Raw genomic sequence first — 21925 nt, 5'->3', positions numbered from 1 at the left:
AGTTAACCTTCTAGCTCTCTTCCCTTAGAAACCTGCTAGTGTTGTGTGACCATGATGTTACTAGGCACGTTGCTTGGTGATTGACTAATTGCATCTGAGAGGAAGAAATTCTAAGTGAGCTAAGTTCTTCCTGAGGGGGATGCCTTGACTTCGGGCTTCCTGAAGTGAAGTGACTCTCTTAAGTGTCATTTCCCTTGCAGAAGTTTCCATGGGTTATGGATCTTCTAAGCCAGAGTGGCTTCTGCATTTATGTGATGTGCATCTTCTTTCTTTGCTCCTGAGCTGTCACCTGGGGTGAGGCTACCATGAAGACTTCTTTGAGAGCTCCTACTGAAGAGAAATATCTGAATCTGTCCTGCTGACAAGTCCTGTTTCCTGTCCTACAGCTTTCTGAATGAACCAGAGGCCAAGTGTGCACTTAAAACCCCCTGGGTTGCACTGACGTCAAGAACTCAAATTCACCTTCTTGAAGATAGAAAACTCCTAACAGCCATAGATGCCAAGTGCTTCACACTAAAATTGGCCTGGACTCTGTGCTTTTACTTACGAGTGGCACCATTTTCTATCTTGTAAATGTCTCATAGCACGCCTGCAGTGCTGAGATAGCTGAGTTGAGTCGTAAGGAATTTCAGCGTCAGCTAAATGCTGATGATGTCTGTAGAACTAGGCTTCTCCTAAAAAAAGACTGCAGTTCTGGTGTACAGTTCTTGTGAGTGAGCTCACAAGTTCGGAATTCTGTCATCCATACAATGTGTTTGTTTCTCAAGTTCCTTGGGGTTCTGTCTTGCCAAATTAGGATTATATTAGTTTTTTGGAGATGTTCAAGTATTGGTGAGTCTCAGAAAGGTTTTCCACCAGGAGACTCATAGCTGCTTATGAAACTTTTTTCCAGTACCTTTGTCTTTACTGAACATCAAATTTCACACACCAAGGGGCTGAGAAAGGACAGTTTTTTGGCAAGTCAAATAAACCTTTTGTTCAAGAAGAGTCTTCGATCTACAAAACTGAAAGGTCACCAAAATGGTTTTTTCCAAGGGGAGTTGATGTTTCTTCTTCTGGATGTAGAAGCAGCTACTCTTATATAAATGTCAGCTTCTCTTTCTGAAAGCTTTGTCTGACCTTGCATCTTGTTGTTAAACTCAGTCTACAGGTTGATTTCTTTCTATTAGTTTGACAATGTTTATTGTGGCCACAGTGGTTAAAATATAGTTGATTCTATATGTGTAAACTAACAGGGAATCAAGAATTAGCTTACAGAAGGGATTTATAGTTTTATTCCTTATACACAGTTTTATTTAAAATTTATTTTAAATGTCTGTACTCATTTCTGATTTCAGGAACAAAATTGGTCCAAGCATTTGAACAGATTAAAAACTCTTTATTGTTTCATGGAAACAAATTTTGCCCTATCCTCAGAACTACTTATCTTGAGAAGTATGATGAAAGGAGGCAAGAATAGAAGTCAGTTTTCTACATTTTCACAACAGAATGTTGACTCTGCTGCTTGTATCTCAATGAGAGGGCTTTCTTTTCAACCAGCAGTTCAAATAGCAACAGTCCAGCTATTAAGCATAATTTTCTCCTGTGAAGTTTTTTTTTTTTTTTAGCCGAAGTGTAAATATGATGTTTAAGAAGGGGGGGGGGTCTAGATCTGCATATCCTAATAGTATTGGTCTATGGGAGGAGGGAAAGGGAGACTAACATATACCAGACTTCAGTATTATAGTTTATTTAATCCTCAAGGAGTCCAGGCACATGGGTATTATTAATTTACGATTACAGATGAAGACACTGAGGCTCAGAGATTAAGTTAAAATCAAGTCGGCCTACTTCAGAGCACCAACACTTTCCAATTTATTTTTGCTGCATCTCTAGGGTCTTTCAACTCTTTTCTGTTGAAGGCCACACACTTGGGTGTGTTGTCTTATTTCCTTACTAAAATACCTTCAGTTTTCATGAAGCATTAATAAAAGAAATATGCATTTAAAGCATACTTCTATACCTTTTGTAAAACCATAATTAATTGAGTCTACTGTATTACCTAATTGCTTTTCTATATAAGAATCTGTATGATACATTTTTCATAATTAGTGTCAAGATTAATTTTCTTCACAAAGTAAATTTATGAACTTTTAACAACTATAGTTATTTTATTAAATGAGCTGGACACACTTTCTCACAGTCTCTCTTAAAACCTATATTTTAGACTTGTCCCCATCCCCAAATTTATATACATACTGTATTCCTTTCCTTTTCAGTTTGACAGTAAGTGTGATTGCAGTAAATAAAAACTTTTAAGATCTTTAAAATATTGTGTCTTCTGATCAAAGAACATGATATATATCTACTTATTTAGTTCTTAATTTCTATAAATAATGGTAATACAGATTTTTAGAGATCTTTCATTAGATTTGTTCCCAGGTATTTTCTATTTTTGTTGCATTTTAAAAGATTGATTATATTTGTTAGATATGGGGTTCTACGTATGTTAAGCAAAGTTTGTTAATTGTATTATTCTAATCTTTTAGATTTCTACTGTTTTTGTTTGCTTTCAGTTACTAGAGGAGGAATGTGTTAAAGTCTTCCATTATAACTGATTTGTCTGTATCTACTTTTAGCTGTGTAAATTCTTGCTTTAAACATTTTTTTTTTTTTTTCGATACGTGGGCCTCTCACTGTTGTGGCCTCTCCCGTTGCGGAGCACAGGCTCCGGACGTGCAGGCTCAGCAGCCATGGCTCATGGGCCCAGCCGCTCCGCGGCATGTGGGATCTTCCCGGACCGGGGCACGAACCCACGTCCCCTGCATCGGCAGGCGGACTCTCAACCACTGCGCCACAAGGGAAGCCCCTTGCTTTAAGCATTTTGATGCAACATCATTATGTGCACAGTTGTTATATAGTCCTTTTATTTTTATGTAATGAGCCTTAAAATTTTTTAAAGTGTATTTGTGTGTATGTGTGTGGTAAGAACACTGAACATGAGATACACCCTCTTAATAGATTTTTAAGTGTACAGTATAGGTATTGTTATCTATAGACACATGTTGTATAATAGATCTCTAGAAGTTATTGATCTTGAATAACTGAAATCTTATGTGTGTTGATTAGCGACTTCCCATTTCCTCTTCCCCTCAGCCCTTGGCAATCACTATTCTACTATCTATTTCTGTGAGTTTGACTATTCTAAATACCTCTGATAAATGGAACCATGCAGTATTTGTCCTTCTGTGACTGGCTTAATTTACTCAGCATAATATTCTCATCCATACTGTTGCATGTTATAGGATTTCCTTCTCTTTTAAGGCTGATACTATTCTGTTGTATGTGTATAACACATTTTAAAATCCATTCGACCGTTGATTGTCATTTAGGCTATTTCCATATCTCGGATATTGTCAGTAGGGCTGCAGTGCACATGAGAGTGCTAATATCTCTTCAAGATCCTGTTTTCAATTCCTTTGGATAAATACTTAGAAGTGGAAATGCTGGATCATATGCTATTTCTATTTTTAATTTTTGAGGAACCTCCATACTGTTTTCCTTAGCAGCTGCATAATTTTGCATTCCCATTAACAATGTGAAAGGATTCCCTTTTTTTCACATCCTCACTAATACTTGTCATTTGTTTTTTTGAAAATAGCCATCCTAACAGGTGTGAGATAATATATCATAGTGGTTTTGATGTGCGTTTCACTGATGATTAATGATATTGAGTGTTTTTTCATATATCTGTTGGCCATTTGTATATCTTCTTAGGATAAATAGCTGTTCAATTCTTTGCCCATTTTTTAATTGTTATTAGTTTTTTGCTAGAGTAATATGAGTTCGTTATATATTTTGGATATAACCCCTTATCGGATATATAGGGTATTTTCTCCCATTCCATAGGTTGCTGTTTACCCTTTCGGTGTTTCCTTTGCTATGCAGAAGCTTTTTACTTTGATGTAATCTCACCTGTCTTATATCTGATAAGAGATTAATATCAAAATAAGAGATAACAAGTGTTGGTGAGGATGTGGAGGAAAGGGAACCCTTGTGCACTGTTGGTGGGAATGAAATTGGTGCAGCCGCTATTGAAAACAGTATGGAGGCTCCTCAAAAAATTTCAAATTGAACTACCATGTGATCTAGTAATCCCACTTCTGGGTATATATCCAAAGGAAATGAAAACAGAATATTGAAGAGATTATCTGTGCTTCTATGTTTATTGCAGCATTATTCATAATAGCCAAGGTATGGAAATAACCTAAGTGTCTGTCAACAGATGAATGGATAAAGAAGATGCGCTACATATATATACAATGGAGTATTACTCAGCTATGAGAAAAAGGAAATCCTGCCATAGGACATAGATGGACCTTGAGGGCATTATGCTAAGTGACATAAGTCAGACAGAAAGACAAATACTGTATTATATCATGGGATATAATATTAGTATCACGTATTAGTATTTAGTTTGGAATCTAAAAAAACCGAACTTATAGAAACAGAGAGTTGAATGGTGGCTACCAGGGCCTGAAGAGTGTGGGAAGTAGGAAGATATTGGACAAAGGGTACAAACTTGCAACTAGAAGATGAATAAGTTCTGGTGATGTATCACATAGCATAATGATTGTAGTTAATGTTATTGTTTTATATACTTGAACATTGGTAAGAAAGTAGATCTTAAATGTTCTCACCACAAAAATGAAATGAGAATTTCGTGACGTGATGAAGGTGTTAGCTAACACTGCAGTGGTAATAATACTGTAATATATGTGTATCAAATCAACAGGTTGTATACCTTAAACTTACACAATGTTTTAAGTCAAGTATATCTCAATAAAGCTGAAAAAAAAATAACAGAGGGATCCTTGGTAGAGACTCTAAGCTTAATAAAAGGGACAAATTTCTTAAATCCAGTAAAGTTCTGATTATCCATTAGCTGGAATTTTAGTTGGAACCACTTTATGCCTTCCCCATCCATTTTGCGGGAGGAGGTAGGTAGTAAGCTATTTACGCTGGGAGAAGAAAAAATGACAGGAATTTTGAGAGTAAGATATTAGCACCAAACTCCCAAATTCTGGGTAGTTGATCTATAGAATATACTTATAACAATTTATGCATTCTTTGACTCTGAGATTCTATGACCTTGCCTGAGCTTACTTTATGAGACACTTGATAATGTGCTGAAATGAAGTTTGCAGAGATATTCGTGTCCTTGCCTTTTTTTCCACACCACCAGCAAATAAGTTTCTTTAGGGTGGAGATAGCATTGGCCCTCTAGTATCCATTGAATGGATTTGAATTTATAGCTTCGTTTCTAAGAACACTATACTTTAAGCTCCAAGCAATTAAGTTATAAGCAAAGTTCTGGGAAACTATATTCAGGTAAATTGGTTATTACTTGAAAGTATTACCATCTTCAACTGGCACCTCTTGAAATAAAAATCTCTTTGGAATTCTTGAATGAATTATCCATTGTTGTTTTACTTATACAACAAATTCATAATCTGGTTACCACTAAATGTTAAATTGCATGAGACTTTTCAAAGGCCCAAAGAAAAGAATTCCTGGGCCCAGTCATAATTATTATTGTGAATGCAGTCCTCTAAAATAAATGTTAATACTGTAATTCACAGTAGAGCTGTACAATTTTTAATGAAATAAAGTACAACCAAAATAAAATGTCATATAGTTAGAATCATAGGTTGTGTCACATTTTCAGACTGACTTCCTTCACTTAGGCATATGTATTTTAGGTTCCTCCATGTCTTTGCATGACTTGATAGCTCATTTCTTTTTATTGATGAATAATATTCCATTGTCTGGATGTACCACAGTTTGTTTATCCATTCAACTCTTGAAGGACATCATGGCTGCTTCCAGTCTTTGGTGATTCCCTAAACATTCATGTGAAGGTTTTGAGTGGGCATAAGATTTCAGCTCAATTGGGTAAATACCCAGGAGTGTGATTGTTGGATTGTATGTTAAGACTGTGTTTAGTTTTGTAAGAAATTGCCGATTTTGTCAGGTTTTTGGATTTCAGCCATTCTATTAAGTGTGTAGCAGTAGCTCCTTGTTCTAATTTACAGTTCCTAGTGTAGTATTGGGTTTAGCATCTTTACATGTGCTTATTTGCTCTCTTTAGATCTTCTTTGGTTAGGTTATTTGTTCACATCTCTTGACCTTTTTTTTTTTTTTTTTTTTGCGGTACGCGGGCCTCTCAATGTTGTGGCCTTTCCCGTTGTGGAGCACAGGCTCCGGACGCACAGGCTCAGCGGCCATGGCTCACGGGCCCAGCCGCTCCACAGTATGTGGGATCTTCCCGGACCGGGGCACGAACCCGTGTCCCCTGCATCGGCAGGAGGACTCTCAACCACTGCGCCACCCTTTTTGACGCAGTGGTTGCCCTTTCTGACCATTTTAAAATTGGGTTATTTGTTTTCTTATTTATGAGTTTTAAGAGTTCTTAGTACATTTGACATACCAAACCTTTATCAGATATGGGTTATGCAAAGATTTTCTCACAGTCCCTGGCTTGTCTTTAGTTTTCTTAATAGTGTCATTTGTGGAGCTGGGGTTTTTAATTTTAAGGAAGTTCAGTTTATCAGTTTTTTTCTTTCATGGATCATGCTTTTGATGTCGTAGCTAAAAACTCATCCTCAAATAAGATCACCTTGATTTTCTCCTATATTATATTTTAGAAGTTTTTTAGTCTGTGTTCTACATTTAGCTCTAAGATACACTTGAGTCAGTTTTTTGAAAGGTGTAAGAGCTAGGTCTAGATTTATTTTTTTTTAATGCATGCGTGTCCAAGTCTTCCAGCGCTATTTGTTGAAAAGACTGTCATTTCTCCATTTTGTGCAGTTGTCAAAGCTCAGTTGCCTATAATTGTGTGGATCTGTTTCTAGACCCTCTATTTTATCCCTTTGATTAATTTGTCTATTTTTTTCTCCAGTACCATGCTGTCTTGATTACTGCAGCTTTGTAGTAAGTCTTAAAGTCAGTTAGTCTCAGACCCTTTTTAAGAGTTTTCTCTTTGCCTTTGGTTATAAGCAGTTTTTACTATGACATGCCTATGTGTGGTTGGGTTTTGTTTGTTTTAATTTATCCCTTGCTGGGGGCTACTAATACTTTATGAATCAGTGCTTGATTCTTTTTCTATAGATTCTGGGGACTTCTCAGGTATAATGTCTTTAAGTATAGATTTTACTTAATTCCCTCAGCCCTTTCTGAGATGTAAAGTATGACCTTTATACTATATGCTCTACATCTCTTATGTTCTTTCATATGTTGTTCATCCCTTTGTCATTTTATACTTTCTTCTGACCTATCTTCCAATTTATCACTTCTTTGCTTGGGTGTGTTCAACCTGCTTAAACCCATTTTTGACTTCTTATTATTGATTATTGTAATATTTAGTTGTATATTTTTAATTCGGTTCTTTATTTAATGGCTTTCAGTACCCTCCTGGAATTTTCAATCTTATCTGTTATTTCTGTGCATATGTCAAACATAGAGTCTATGTCTGATGATGCCAGACATGTTTTTGCATGGTTTGTGAGCTAAGAGTAGTTTTTACATTTTTATAGTAGAAGAAGAAGGAGAGTATACAATTGAGACTGTACGTGGCTTACAAGTCTTAACATATTTATTATCTGGCTTTTTACATAAAAAGTTTGCTGACCCCTGAACTAGATTGAGATTCTTCATAGATCTGTTTCTGTTGTCTTAGTGATAATGTCTTATCTCCTCCTATATCTGATTAGTTTTGATGTGGTATTATACATTGTACCTGAACAATTGTACAGTTAATTTGAGACTAAGATATTAACTTCTTCCAGAGAAAATTAAATTTGTTTCCAGCAGGCAAACACAGGGACTAACAATCTTTAATCTCCCTCATGCAATCAGAGAATGAGATAATTCAAAAGTGGGCTTCAGTATTTTGGAGCACTGCTTTGATTTCTGGCTCTCTCTTATAGTATAACCCTTTGAAGTCCCAAACCAAAGCTTGGGGACTTAGCAGAGATCTCATTCTTGGGGTTACCTGACAGCTAAGTGTGTGGAAATCTCTCAACTGCCTCTCAGCTAGCAGGCATCTGCTTCTGTTAGAATTGGCAGAAGAAGAAAAGTGACCCAAAATGTCATGCTCATCTCTGTAGATTTCCACCTTTTCTCTGGTCTTAGCTTCCTAATTCTTTTTTTGCTGTATTAGTAAGCTGTGGCTTTCATACAGGTACTTTTATTATTTTTTCGAGCTCTTCTAGTTCTCAGTGAGAAGGTTGGTTCACATTACTTTGACAATCATTATTCGAAATATAACTCTCCTCTTATATTTACTTTGCTTATGAATAGTGAAATGCTTTTCTACATTTTTTCACTTCTGCTTTTTTTATATTTTTATTTCAGATAGCCTCATTATTTCCCTTGTATGTTGTGGGGTACATTGAGCCAAAAAAATTTCGGAAGATCATCTATATGAACATGGTGACAGTTTTTTGAATATTTTTATTGGAGTATAATTGCTTTACAATGTTTTATTAGTTTCTGCTGTACACCTGGTAACATTTTTAATATTTATAAGTCATATATTAAAATAAGATCTCAGGGTTTATAAAGTAGAACTGACTGTTTTATATACCTCCTCTCAAGTAGTATTTAATACATATGATGTTGCTAATATTTAGAAGGATAACTGAATGCCATATTATAGCGACTATACTTTCAACTAGACTGTAGATGTTTTGTATTCTCTGAAACTTTAAAAAAATTTTTGTTTTTTTATTATTACTGTCACTACTTTTGTAACTGCCTTTTCTCCCTGAGACCTGAGATTTTTAACACTTTGCATGAATATGACACTCTGTGAAATTTATGTTTTTGCATTATTGTTTTTTTATATTAGTTTCCAAACACATATCCCTTAAGAAAATAAAAATCTTTTAGGTAAGAACATAAAATAAAGCTTCCTTAGTGAGGAAAATCCTCAAGTAGTTCAACAAAAATCAGATTAGAAAACTAATAGTTATAAGTAAGTCTTTCTTATTATATCCCTCCATTATTGAGTTAATAGAAACAATAAGATTTTTCCTGTTTTCTTTGTACCAAGTTGAAAATAGGGGAAAAAAATTAAATTCTGCTATATAGTATTTATGGTGTTGAAAATACTTAGAACCTATCAGTGTGTTGAAATTCTGTTATCACTTGGTCAGGATCTATTTATTAATCTTTTTTATGCAAATAAAGTTTGTATTGGAAATGAGTATATCCCTGTAGACAAAGTATGCATTATGCTATCTATCTAATAACTATAAAATGTATTTATTTTCTGCAATTTTCAGGTTTCGGTTCTCCTTTGTTTTGTATTGATGTTTGGAAATCCAATGTATTTATCTTCTTATTATTCTTCGTCTCTATTGATGACATTGGTAAGTGTTTGTTAAGCTTGTGAAGATTTTCTTTAACCTGTCAAATAGCAAGTTTACCCATTTAATATAGGTTAAGGAGAATAAATAAGGCCCTTTCTGGATTACTGCCCACATGAAAAATTTTTCCCAGATAATGCTTTTTGTCTATCTAATCCTTGCAAAATAATATAAGCAAAGTTTACCTTTTTAAGGCAATGCCCAAGTAAAATTTTTTTAAAATAATAAGGTAATAAGACTTACTTTTTAAAATATGCAATAATTTATGATAAAAATTAGTTATTTCCTTCTAAGTCACTTCAGTAGGCTAAATACTTACTGCAGTGACACTGCCATTGCCCAAAACATTTTTGGAACTCCTCTGAATTGCCTTCACAGACTCTGGCACATTCTTTTGAATGTCCTCAGTGGTGGCAAATCTTTGTCTTTTAAGGGTGGATTTGATTTTTGGAAATGACCAAAGTCTTGTGAATAAGGTGGGTGATTGGGCTGGGTAATACAGATCTTGATCAAAATATAGTGTGACAACAAAGTAATAAGACCTATTTTCTTGCACGCATAAGGAAGTAATCTCTAAAGATAGTTTATAAAGAGGAGTTCCAAACTGTTTTGAGCAGTGGCAACATAATTATAATAAGGGTGTAGTTTCTTCATGTGACTTACTTTCATGGAATAACACTCATTTAGAGTTGTATTTGGAATGGTGGTTCAGTAAATCAGTTTTATTACCTTATAGTCACACTTCCGATATTCATAAGCCAGAACCTGGAATGTTCTCCACTGGAATGTTCCTAGAATGTTCTCTTTCCACAATGACCAGAAATGATACCTTACTACAAAAATACCAAAATATAGCACTTTTCCATGTATGGTGCGTTGATTGAATCTTTTGAGATTTAGGTTTTTAACATTTTTTCTCCCCTTACCTTTTTTTTTTTTTTGGCCTCCCAGTAAGTAATTTCTCCTCTTTATCTCTCCCAAAAGGCATAGGCCCTTTCTTTTCAACATTTTTTCACACTTTTTCAGTATTACAAAGTAGATGACTTGTAATAGTGTGTTCATCAACATCTTTCTATGAAAACATTTTTATTCTAAAATATAGCACAGATGTAGAAAACCTCATAAAACCAATGTTTTATGTACTTAGTTCTGACTAGTACTGATAAGTACTGATTAATGGACTGTTACTTGGCAAACATCCTTAAACTACCGTCAAGTCAAAACCAGAACTTTTCTAACCATTCTAGAAGCCTTCCATGTAACCTGCCTCAATCATAACTCCCTTGAGCTGCTCTAAAACAGTAGTGACTATCTTGACTATGGTGATCACTCCAGGCTTTTCTTTATAGTTTTATCACTTAAGTTTCTATTATTATCTATAGGTTTCCAATATGTCTCCCTGCTTTTTTCCCCGGGATATTTTTTTTTATCTGGGTCACTGAACATGTGAAGGGTTCTGTGGTCTAGATTTTGCTCCTGAGTCCTCATGGTGCCGCTTTACATCTTCTTTTGTCTTCTGTATTTATATTAATACTTGGGTCTAAAACCTGGACGTGTTCAGATTTAATTCCTTTGGCAAGTATATAGTATTGTTCTTCAGTCAGGAGGCACATATTTATCTGGTGCCTCTCTTTTTATGATCAGCATTTAGTACCAGATCCATTAATTCAGTAGGGATTGCAAAATGATGATATTCCAATCCCTCCTTTACAGTTCACATTTCATATACGAAAAGTAAAGCACATTTCTAAATGGGGGGAGTTGGGAGGAAGTAGAAAAATATTTGAAGAAATAATGACCAAAAATTTTCCAAATTTGATGAAAATTATAATCTCAGAGATGAAGAATAACAGTAAATCTCAAATACAAAAAACATAGAGCTAGAGTAAGCATATTATCAAATTGTTTAAGATCAGCAATAAAGAGAAAATCTTCGGAGTAGCAATAGAATTAAGACATGTTAAATACAGAAGAACAAAGAGTAAGGATGTCAGCAGATTTTTCATAAGAAAAAAGTGCAAGCAACAAAACAGTCAAGAAGCATCTTTAAAATATTTAAAAATACTATCTATAATTCTATATCCAGCAAACATGTCTTTCAAAAATGCAGGCAAAATAAAGACTTTATGACCTTTATGTTAAAGGAGGTCCTTCAGATGAAAGGAATATAATATTAGATGTCAGTCTGGCTCACACAAATGAAGGGCCCTGGAAATGGTAGCTAAAGGTTTTCCTACCATCTGTGACAGAATGGATAGACCTTGAGGGCATAATTATGTGACATAAGTCAGAGAAAGACAAATACTATCTTTTCATTTGTGTCTTCTTTAATTTCTTTCAGCAATGTATTCAGTGTGTAAGTCTTTCACCTCTTTGGTTATGTTTATTCTTAATATTTTCTTTTTGAGACTATTGTAAGTGGGATTGTTTTCTTAATTTCCTTTTTAGATAGTTCATTGTTAGTGTATAGAAATGCAACATAGTTTCTTTGTTGAGTTTGTATCCTGCTACTTTGCAGAACTTGTTTATTCTAACAGTTTATGTGTGTGGGTGTATGTAGAATCTTTAATGTTTTCTACATATAAGATCATGCCATCTGTGAACAAAGATAATTTTACATTTTCCTCCTCAATTTTTCTGGTTTACCCATTTAGTTGTTTTCTTTTTTGCACTAATAAATATTACATGTATATTTTATTATACCCCCTCCTACTTACATGAAAGGTAGCATACTATAGTCTTTTGCATTTTGATTTATCAACCTATTCTGGGTATCACTTAGCAACCTTTCATAGATATCACTCCATATCAGTTCACGGAGATCTTCATTCTTTCTTGTAATTTCATAGTAAGTATTCCCTTCTGCATATTCCATAGATAATTCAACCATTCTCCTAAGTCTGGGCATTTTGTTTATTTCTTGTATTTTGCATTTACAAACAATTTTGCATTGTGTAATCTGGTACATTTATATTTTCCTATTGTTGGAACTTCAGGAATCCTGGCTCATCTTGGGCCAATTAGATGATGCAAAATTCTCCTCCAAATCTTAGTAATACACAGGCCTAAGATTTGTTTCTCATTGGAGCTTTTTGTTTTTCCAACACAAACTTGGGAATAAACAAATACCTTACCAACTTGTAGAGGTAGTAGGAGGAGTATTCCTAGTCCCTGCATGTCTTTGTCAGTTCAAACTGCTATAACAAAAATACCAGAATGGGTGGCTTACATGGAAATCTATTTCTTACAGTTCTAGATGCTGGAAAGTCCGAGATCAAGGTGTCAGCTGATTTAGTTCTTGATGAGGGCTTTCTTCTTGACTTGCAGACAGATATCTTCATTGTATCCTTCCATGATGGAGAGAGCGATCATCTCTCTCATGTCTGTCCTTAGAAAGGCACTAATCCCATTTATGAGATTCCCACCCTCATGATCTAATTACCTCACAAAGGGTCCCTCCTCTAAATATGTCACATTGGAGCTTAGGGTTTCAACACAGGATCGGTGGAGGGACGTAAACATTCAGTTGATAGCACCAAGGGTATAGTTTTTGAGGACCCCAGCTCTATGCATGAGTCTTAATTCCAGTTTCTTACCTTTCATAGTCCCAAGTCTTCTGCCCTCCCTTTTAATACAAGCCCATAGTTGTAACCCTGTTCTACAGACCTCCTTAAAAGCTGCCAACTCCTTAAAAACTCTCCTAATTAATGTTTTACTTTTTAAAAATCACCTTCTTTTCTCTGGCACCTGGAAAGTTCCTTTTCTTTCTTATAAATTCAGTTAGATATATATATATTTTTAAACATTTAAAAATATTTGTGGGTTTGGAGAGGAAGGATTTTCATGTTAATTTAGACCACTAATTTTTCTGGATAACTTACATGTATGCTTGCATGGACATACCTTTCACACACCATCTATCTCCTCAGAGGAACTGCCCTGCATAAAACGTCCCAAGTAACTCAGTAAGGAATTAACTTGATTCTAGGGTCAACTTTCTGGTACACAAAGCATTTGGCTTTCACCCCAAGGAAATTTTCCATGTCCAAATTCAGAAAAATCAACAATTAAGAAGGAAAATGTCTGGTGATAGCCAAGATGGAAGGGAGTGGCTGTGTAATTTTTGAAATGTAATTTTAAAAAAGTTAATTTAATTGTGTTATTTTATGTCATATGCATTTTAGGTGATAATTCTATGGAGAAATAAAATTCAAAGATTGGGTGCATCTGAACTCCACTTTTGGGTAAGGTTCAACATTTTTAACACAATTTCTTCAAATCCTTTTTTATTTCTATAAACTGAATACAGATAATATGCTTTAAAAATGAATGATGTATAGTTAGTAAATGTTATAAATAGCTACTTACATAAGGTGGGAAACACTCCTTAGCAATATCTACAAGTCATTTTCAAGAAGTTAGTTCATTTATTTCAGCACTATCCTCAGGCCTTTCTTCTTTACTTTTCCTTCTGCTGTACCCTACTACCTTGCTTTTAATTTTTTTTTCTATTTGCTTTGAGTTTCTTTCTTTAGATTTACTAACCTTCTCTTCAAAATAACTCAGTCCGTAGTTCTGTCCCCACTTTCCCTTTTTCTGTTCTCTACATTTATCCATCATCTATCTTTCCTTTGGCTTCCAACTTTAGACTCATTATTTTTGTCCTTTTAACATTTTCCCTACAATCTCCCAGTTCCTTTTTATTTCAACTCAGCCACTACCTGATCTTTGTTTGACTTCTTTGCAAATGTACAAATGGATGGCCCATGTTATCTCTGTATTTGTATGTTATGTTACAAAGTAAAATAAGTACCTTATTAAGTAGGCACTGCAGTGACTAATTCTCGTAATATCAGACAGATGACATTCTTTTTCTCTAGGTCTTTAATGTACTCCTAGTAAAAAATAAAATCTGCCATATTAAAGAACTCTGTGATTACAATATTATATATTGGTATAGTAAAACTGGAAATGATAAGAGGGTAGATAGCCACTCAGAATATAAACAAACAAAATGGAATGAGTTGCCAGTTTCTTATTGCTGGAAGCATTCTCCCATCCCCTATGGTGAAAATACACTTGTTATTGAATGATATGACTGTTCTAATATTTGATTCTTTTTCTTCAGAAAAATTGGCAAAGCTTGTTTTTTTAAAGATTAAACCAAGAAATCAACAGAAAATTTAAAGATTTTTATTTAATAATTTAACTCAAAAGGAAGTCAAAATTTTAATTACAAATTACTGAAAAATGACAACAAATAAAGCAGTATCTGTGGATGTTTAGGGAATTCTGCCAAAGTTGTGTTAGAGGAAATTTTATTGTCTTAAATATTTTCAGTTTTAGACTGCAAAGAATAAAAAGCTTTCAAGTCAAGAATTTCAAAGAAACAAAAATCTAAGGAGAGAACAGTTAAGATATAATGAATGTTCAGCTTATACTTATGTTTTAAAACTGATATAATTAATACCATCAATCTCTTGCAAAAGGGAGAAATTAGTCATGGTAGTCATCTGAACAACACAGAAAACATTCTGGCTTTTTATGTCTTTTTTCTGGAAGACCGTCAAAAAGAAATAGCAAAGCTATTTTGTAAAATAGCACTTTTTCTTACAAAAACACCTGTTTTTATAGGAAAAAGGGATAATCCATTCTTGTCAAATTGGGTTCATCCCAGGAATGCAAAGATGTTTCTGGAAAATTTATAAATGTAAATTGTCACACTAGCAAATTAAAGGAGAAAAATACTTTATTATCATCTCATTAGATGCAGAAAATAAATTTCATAAAATTAAACACCCATTTATGATAAAAACTCTTAGCACAGAAGAAATAGCAGGGAGTTTACTTAACCCAATAAAATTCTTCAGCGGTCATTGGTTTTGCAGGAGAGATATTTGGAGTATTCCATTTATGAAGATCAAGATAAATATGTTTTTTCACATTTTATTAAAGGTTCAAACATGTAAAAGCAAGAAAGTAAATAACAGGATTAGAAAAGAAATGGAAAGAAAAATCAAAGTTTATTATATCATTATTTACATGTAAAACAAAATAATTATAAGAAATTATAAAAATTCAATAACATGGCTAGGTATAAGATTAATATTCAAAAGTTAATTGCATTTCTGTTCTTTGGCAACAAGCAAAAAACATATTTTTGAAAATATGCTATATATATTAGGGAGAAAAAAGTACATAGTATCTGAATAAATCTAATATTTTTGAAATTTAAATTTTTTTTAAATGTGTAAAAGCATTTATCATGTAATAAGGATAAGGAAAATTACAACTTGAATGAGAAAAAGCAATAAAGAGATGTTAACACTCAGATGAGTAAGATGTTGGGATTATTTGGCAAGAATTTTAAAGCAGTCATCATAAAAATACTTCAGTGAGCAATTATAAGTACTCTGGAAGCAAACAAAATATCACCAAAGAAATCAAAAAATTTTTTTTAAAAAAGGAATAACTTGGGAATTTTTTTTAAAAAATAACTTGAAAAATACTGTAACTGAAATAAAAAACTCAGTGAATTAGCTTCATAGAAGAATGAATATAACAAAGAAAGCGATCAATGTATTTGAAGATAGAAGAATAGAAATTACCCAATCTAAACAACAGAGGAAAAGTAACTGGAAAAAAATGATAGAGGCTTAGGGAAGTGTGGGACAATAACAGAAGATTTAATATTTGTATCGTGCAAGTTCCACAGGAGAGGAAAAAGAGAGTGGGGCTGAAAAAGTATTTGAAGAAGTAATGGCGTAAAATAGATAGCTAGTGGGAAGCAGCCACATAGCACAGGGAGATCAGCTTGGTGCTTTGTGACCACCTAGAGGGGTGGGATAGGAAGGGTGGGAGGGAGGGAGATGCAAGAGGGAAGAGATATGGGGACATATGTATATGTATAACTGATTCACTTTGTTATAAAGCATAAACTAACACACCATTGTAAAGCAATTATACTCCAATAAAGATGTTAAAAAAAAAAAAGAAGTAATGGCTGAGAACTTTCCAAATTTGGTAAAAGACGTAACTCTACAGAGTCAAGAAACTGAGTTAATTCTAGGTAGGATAAAGCCAACAAAATCCATGCCAAGACACATCATAATTCAACTTCTGCAAACGAAAGGCAAAGTAAAAGTCTTGAAAGCAGACAGAGGGAAATGATGCATTACGTTTAGGGCAAAACTGATTCGAATTTACAGCAGACTTCTCATCTGAAACTATGGGAGCCAGAAGGAGGTGGCACAACATTTGTCAATTGCTGGAAAGAATTGTCGACCACAAGTTATATATCCAGTGAAAGTGTCTTTTAGGAATGAAGGGGAAAGTAAAACATATTCTCAGATGAAGGAAAACTAAGAATTTGTTGCTAGCAGAGCAACCCTTAAATAATGATTAATAGAAGTCCTTGAAACAGGAAGTAAATGATGAGAGAAGGAATGTTAGAACATCCAGAAGAAGTAAAGGACAACAAAATGGATGCACATAGGTCTAAATATAATAGACTGTTCTTCTCTTGAATATTTCCTTTCATGTGTTTTTGTTTATTTTGTTGTTCTTTATCTAGATATTTGAGTCCAGCTTTTCATTTATTTCCTTTACTCTCATTTTTATTGATAAAAGTTTATGAGGCCATGAATTTTCTTCTGATCATTGCTTTACATGCATCCCTTAGTTTCTAATATGTAGTTTTCATAACTATATTTAAAAAAAATTTTTTTTTGAGTTTGTATTTCCCTTTCACTCAAGACTTATTAATAGGAGGTTTAATTTCCAGGAGGAGGGCCTTTTGGTCTTCTGACTTCTATTTTGTTTATTTTCTAGATAATTCAAGGAAGTGCTTGGTTTTGTGGGACAATCATTCTGAAATTTCTGACATCTAAAATTTTAGGTGTTTCAGACCATGTAAGTACTTTCTGGTTAAAACATTAGAATTTATATACATATTTAGTTGGATGAAGACTTTGAAACCATCTATTTTTAAATGAAACCTCTTCATTTTATAGAGGTTAAGTGCCTTCTTCAAGGTCCCAAACTAGTTATTGGCAGAGTCAGTACTAATACCCTGCAGATCTTTTCAACCCACTAAGAAGAAAGTATATCAATGAATGGTGACTTAGCCTTCTAGGAAAAAAATATGTTAAGTAGTTGTTTATATTTTGGTTAAAATACAAATAGTTTGTTTAATAAGTTATTAATTCATTGTAAATGTTAACATATCAAGAGTCTGTACTCAGCTTTGCAATATAGAACTCAAGATCTCAATATAATTTAATTTATAATTATAGATTAAAATTAATATGTGATTTGATATTTTTAAAGTTTTTCTTGTATAAAGAGAATGATAAAAATTCTCTGTCTTTTCAACTTCTGGAAAATATATGGACCACATCCCTCATGCATGTTGTTTCTGTCTGTTTTAAGGCCTATACCTCAAATAATGGCCCTTTTCAAAGCAAAAGTTCCTATTTACTAGTTTGTTTTGGGAATAGAAAACAATGCATGATTTTAACTTTTGATTTTTCAGCACTCTCTGTTTGGATATGAGGATAGATGAGTGTATCATACAATAATCTACTCTGAAATTTACCTTATGTAGTACTTTCCAATTAGGACTCTGTCTAATGCTGAAATTGCTTCAACTTTAACAAGGGATTATAGATAGTTACTCTCTTAAAATGTCAAATGCTGTCACTATCCAGGAGAATTGAGTCTGCATACATATATTCATGTTAAATAAAATTTCAAAATGTAAGGATTTATTTGCCATTTATTGTTAGATCTGCAGAGTGGTTTATTAGGTTTATTTGTTGTTCTTAAATTTTTATTCTGTAGGGGGTATACGTTTTATGGTAAATTTATTTAGGTCTCCTAAGTTATTTATTAAGTTGGTCTGTTATTTTCTTTCTTGCCTTGCTCCACATTGTCACCCAACTCTTTACAAATCCTAAGACACACACACACACACACACACACACACACACACACACACACCTTGGTATTCTTAAGTGACTTCTGTGTGACAGCTGTGAGAAAGACTTGAAACTAAAGTGGCTTGGTTAAATTGTAATTAGTCACCAGGCCTATTCTAAATTAGAAAAATAAAGTTAGCTGTAAATTATCCTTGCTACTGGTAGATAAGGGGAATCATGAATAAATGAAAACCATAGATAATCATCAAAGTTGATATATAATAATTTATGTCCTTTTAAAGTAGTTTGAGTTAATGTTTTACATGCCAAATATTTTTCTTTATCTGGCCTTCTAAGAATGCAGTATAAAAATAATTGTCTCACCAAAGTAGGTAATAAATAATCAGTAGAAAATAGCTCTACATTGGATTTTGTTGGTGGTGTTTATTTTAAAGTTCTTTGAGATCAAGTAACTAAATCAAAGGAGTATGTATAGTTGTTGTAATTCTCTTGAAGAATAACTCTCATAGTTAATGGCTTGAATGTATGTCTGAAAAATTCAAGAAGCACCAAAAATTGTGCTCAATGTATGAGGCTTTGTGAAAATGACAGTGCATGGAAAATTTGTTCATGATTTACAATGTGTGGTGAAAGGAGTTAACTGAAATTGGTTTTTTCTTGATAAATGATCTGATTATAAAATCTCATGATCAACTGCATGGTGGTTTGTGCCCAGCAAATGTTGATTTTAGCTCATTCTTTACATTATCACCTTCTCTGCTTGCTTTTTCTGAACTTCTTTTTCCTTTTCATTTCTCTTGCTATTTCTGTTTGTTTTCAATTTTCTTCATAATTCAGCGCATAATGTGATTCACTGTATTTTTTGTTTTTTTGGAGAGTCATCCATGTACCTTGGATTTATCTTCTCTGTAGACTTTGTTACTATTACATCAAACCAATTATTATTAACTATAATTATTTGTGTAATTTTAATTTGTTTTTATTTTCTTCCAGATTGGTCTGAGTGACCTTATTGCAGCCAGAATCTTAAGATATACAGATTTTGATACTTTAATTTACACCTGTGCTCCTGAATTTGACTTCATGGAAAAAGCGGTATGAATGTTTCTTTTTTTCTCCTCTACAGGTATGATGGGTTCTTGCTCTTAAGTTTTCCCTTTAATCTGAAACTCAAAAGTTTTATTCAGAAACACCCAATTTACTTACTCTATCATTTTTTTACGGTAACTTTTGCTAATTATATGGCCTTCCTCACCTGGTTTCTTATGTGTAAAATCAGTAAACAATGGCCCCTACCAGGGCAAGTGCATAACATACTGTATGACCCATAGTCAATTACGGTTACTACAGTTCAATTACTTTTAATAATCTGGGTCAGTTGGAGGACCACTCAGGAAATATAAACCCAAATTCTTGTTTTTGTTTTTTAAAAATTCAGGTTTTTTTCACTTAATATCCCAAATATTACAAACTTTTAAAATAAGACATTGCCAAGAAAGATATACTACTAATCATCTATTATTCTCTTATCTATCCAATCAGTCATACATTTATTCAAAAACAATTATTGACCACTAATTACCTGTGAGGCAGTTTGTAGTCGGACTATGAAGAGTAAAATTACTTGATTCCTGCCTTTAAGAAATATATGATTTTGTTACATGGTAAATCACTCTTTATCACAATTCATGAGAATTATTTAGCTGTTGCTATTATTTTATTACTTATTCATACTTACAGTAATTACTTAATGTAACTTTCTTCATTGTTAGTTCTATAGTTTCACAAATGAAAATAATAGAATTTGCAGCCCAGGAAATGATAATCTAGGGCCCAGGGATCAGTAAACACACATTTTAAACTTACTATTATATAATATAAATAAAGCAAAGACAAAGTCAAAAGAAAGGAAAAAATAATATCCATAGCTAATTTTAATAGTTTTTATCATTAAAACTATTTGATATATTTGTGTAACTATTTTATATTTTTGATTCTTGTATTAGAACATGAAACTCAATAAATATATAGTCTGTTAATGACAAAGATATCTTTTACCTTTATGAAATCTTATTGTGACGCTCAAGTTGACATACATTTTTATTCATTTAATGTAAAATTTAATAAATAATTATTTTGAATAATTTGCTATATTTCAGACGCCACTGAGATACACAGAGACATTGTTGCTTCCAATCGTTATGGTGATTACTTATTTTATCTTTAAAAAGGTATTTAAAATTTTTTTCACTTGCTTTTGGGTTCACGACAAGGACTTAGATTAATGCTAATAGCTCAGAATTCTGTCTTACTTTTAGGATGAACTCTTCCTTCCCTAAAAAACTTTTTTTATTCAGATTTTTCTTTATCTAGTATTATGTGGGTTTTTTTCTGAAAGCCACATTAGAAAAGATATTTTTACTCCTTCTTTCGAAAGAAATTTGTCAGTTACCATGTTCTAAGAACTACGTTAACAAAGTAGGTACACTGAGATAAATAAAACAAGCCCAGCCCTATCTTGAAACTCACAGTCTGAGCCAGGGGGAACATTCAGCAAATAATTTCCCAAATGATTAAATAATTGCAATTGTTATAGGTACTAAAAAAGAAAAGTACAATGACCACTTTGGTATCTTTCAAATATAAAGCACATTCAAAAAAGTCTTGATCCATTTTGAGACATGAATAGGAGAAATTTGTATAGCCATTAAAATATCATTCTCTACTGTTCACTGTGTTCACAAAAAACCAAAATGTTATCACAGTAGAAGAAATAATGTTTAAAATACCACTGGAAGATTTTCTTGGTCTGGGAGTAGTTTATCCAAAAGTCTGGTTAAAGACAGTGGGTCCTCAGTTTTTAGCAATTTTGAACCATCTTTATTTTTATTGTTTAAAAGTTGTCCTGCCTTAAGTCAGTATGTATTTTATGCTTTTAAGCAGATAGCAATAACATGATTTCTCTACTGTCATACGAAGTGTGGTTCTGTTGAAGCCAGTGTTCTAAATTTAAAGTCAAATTGTCTATCTTCCCTATGTATTTCCAGTTCCCACATTTCTCATTCCTTTGTTTTCACATAGAAGATGAATAATTTATGAGTGAGAAAGGCATCTCCCTGTACATCTCTGTTGTTTCACCCTTGATCCAGTTCTCTAGGGACCATGTGGAAAGAGTCAGGATAGATACAAATGGGTAAACTACACACAGGTTTGCTGCTTTCCATTGCTTTGGCCCTACTTAGCTCAAGTTGCATATTTTCTCCACTAGCCTATTTCTCTATTCCATCATGGCAATTTGTGTTATTCTTACAAGGCTCCACTTGGGGGGGAACTAATGCAAGAATTAACTGTTCAGAGGGGAGATATCTAGCACAGGAGAAAATGATAACTAGATCTACTATTAACTATTTTAAAAATAAAGATACAAGATCTAAGATTCATAAACATCATACTAGCCCCCAAACATACCACGGCTCAAACCGTGCACGTGCAGTAGCAGGCGCACTCACGCATGCATGCACGCATGCGCGCACACACACACACACACACACACACACACACACACACACACACACA

At 33.4% G+C, this 21925-nt stretch overlaps 1 protein-coding gene across 1 annotated transcript in view; it reads left to right on the top strand.

Annotated features, from left to right (window-relative positions):
• DPY19L2 (dpy-19 like 2) overlaps positions 1-21925 on the top strand; it is a gene marked incomplete at its 3' end in the record, with an annotated part of 87144 nt that overhangs the window by 33971 nt on the left and 31248 nt on the right. Inside the window, exons 10-15 of the mRNA XM_029233907.1 lie at positions 8395-8472; positions 9327-9413; positions 13595-13654; positions 17241-17321; positions 19343-19444; positions 20509-20580. Of these exons, the coding sequence (XP_029089740.1) occupies positions 8395-8472; positions 9327-9413; positions 13595-13654; positions 17241-17321; positions 19343-19444; positions 20509-20580 (480 nt within the window). The remainder of the gene's footprint in view (positions 1-8394; positions 8473-9326; positions 9414-13594; positions 13655-17240; positions 17322-19342; positions 19445-20508; positions 20581-21925) is intronic.

This window comes from Monodon monoceros, unplaced genomic scaffold, assembly GCF_005190385.1.
Source record: "Monodon monoceros isolate NGI ecotype Baffin Bay Population unplaced genomic scaffold, NGI_Narwhal_1 Super_Scaffold_2, whole genome shotgun sequence".
Taxonomy (NCBI): Eukaryota; Metazoa; Chordata; class Mammalia; order Artiodactyla; family Monodontidae; genus Monodon; species Monodon monoceros.
The sequence above is the reverse complement of the archived record's forward strand: the minus strand, read 5'-3'. Positions and strand labels throughout refer to the sequence as shown.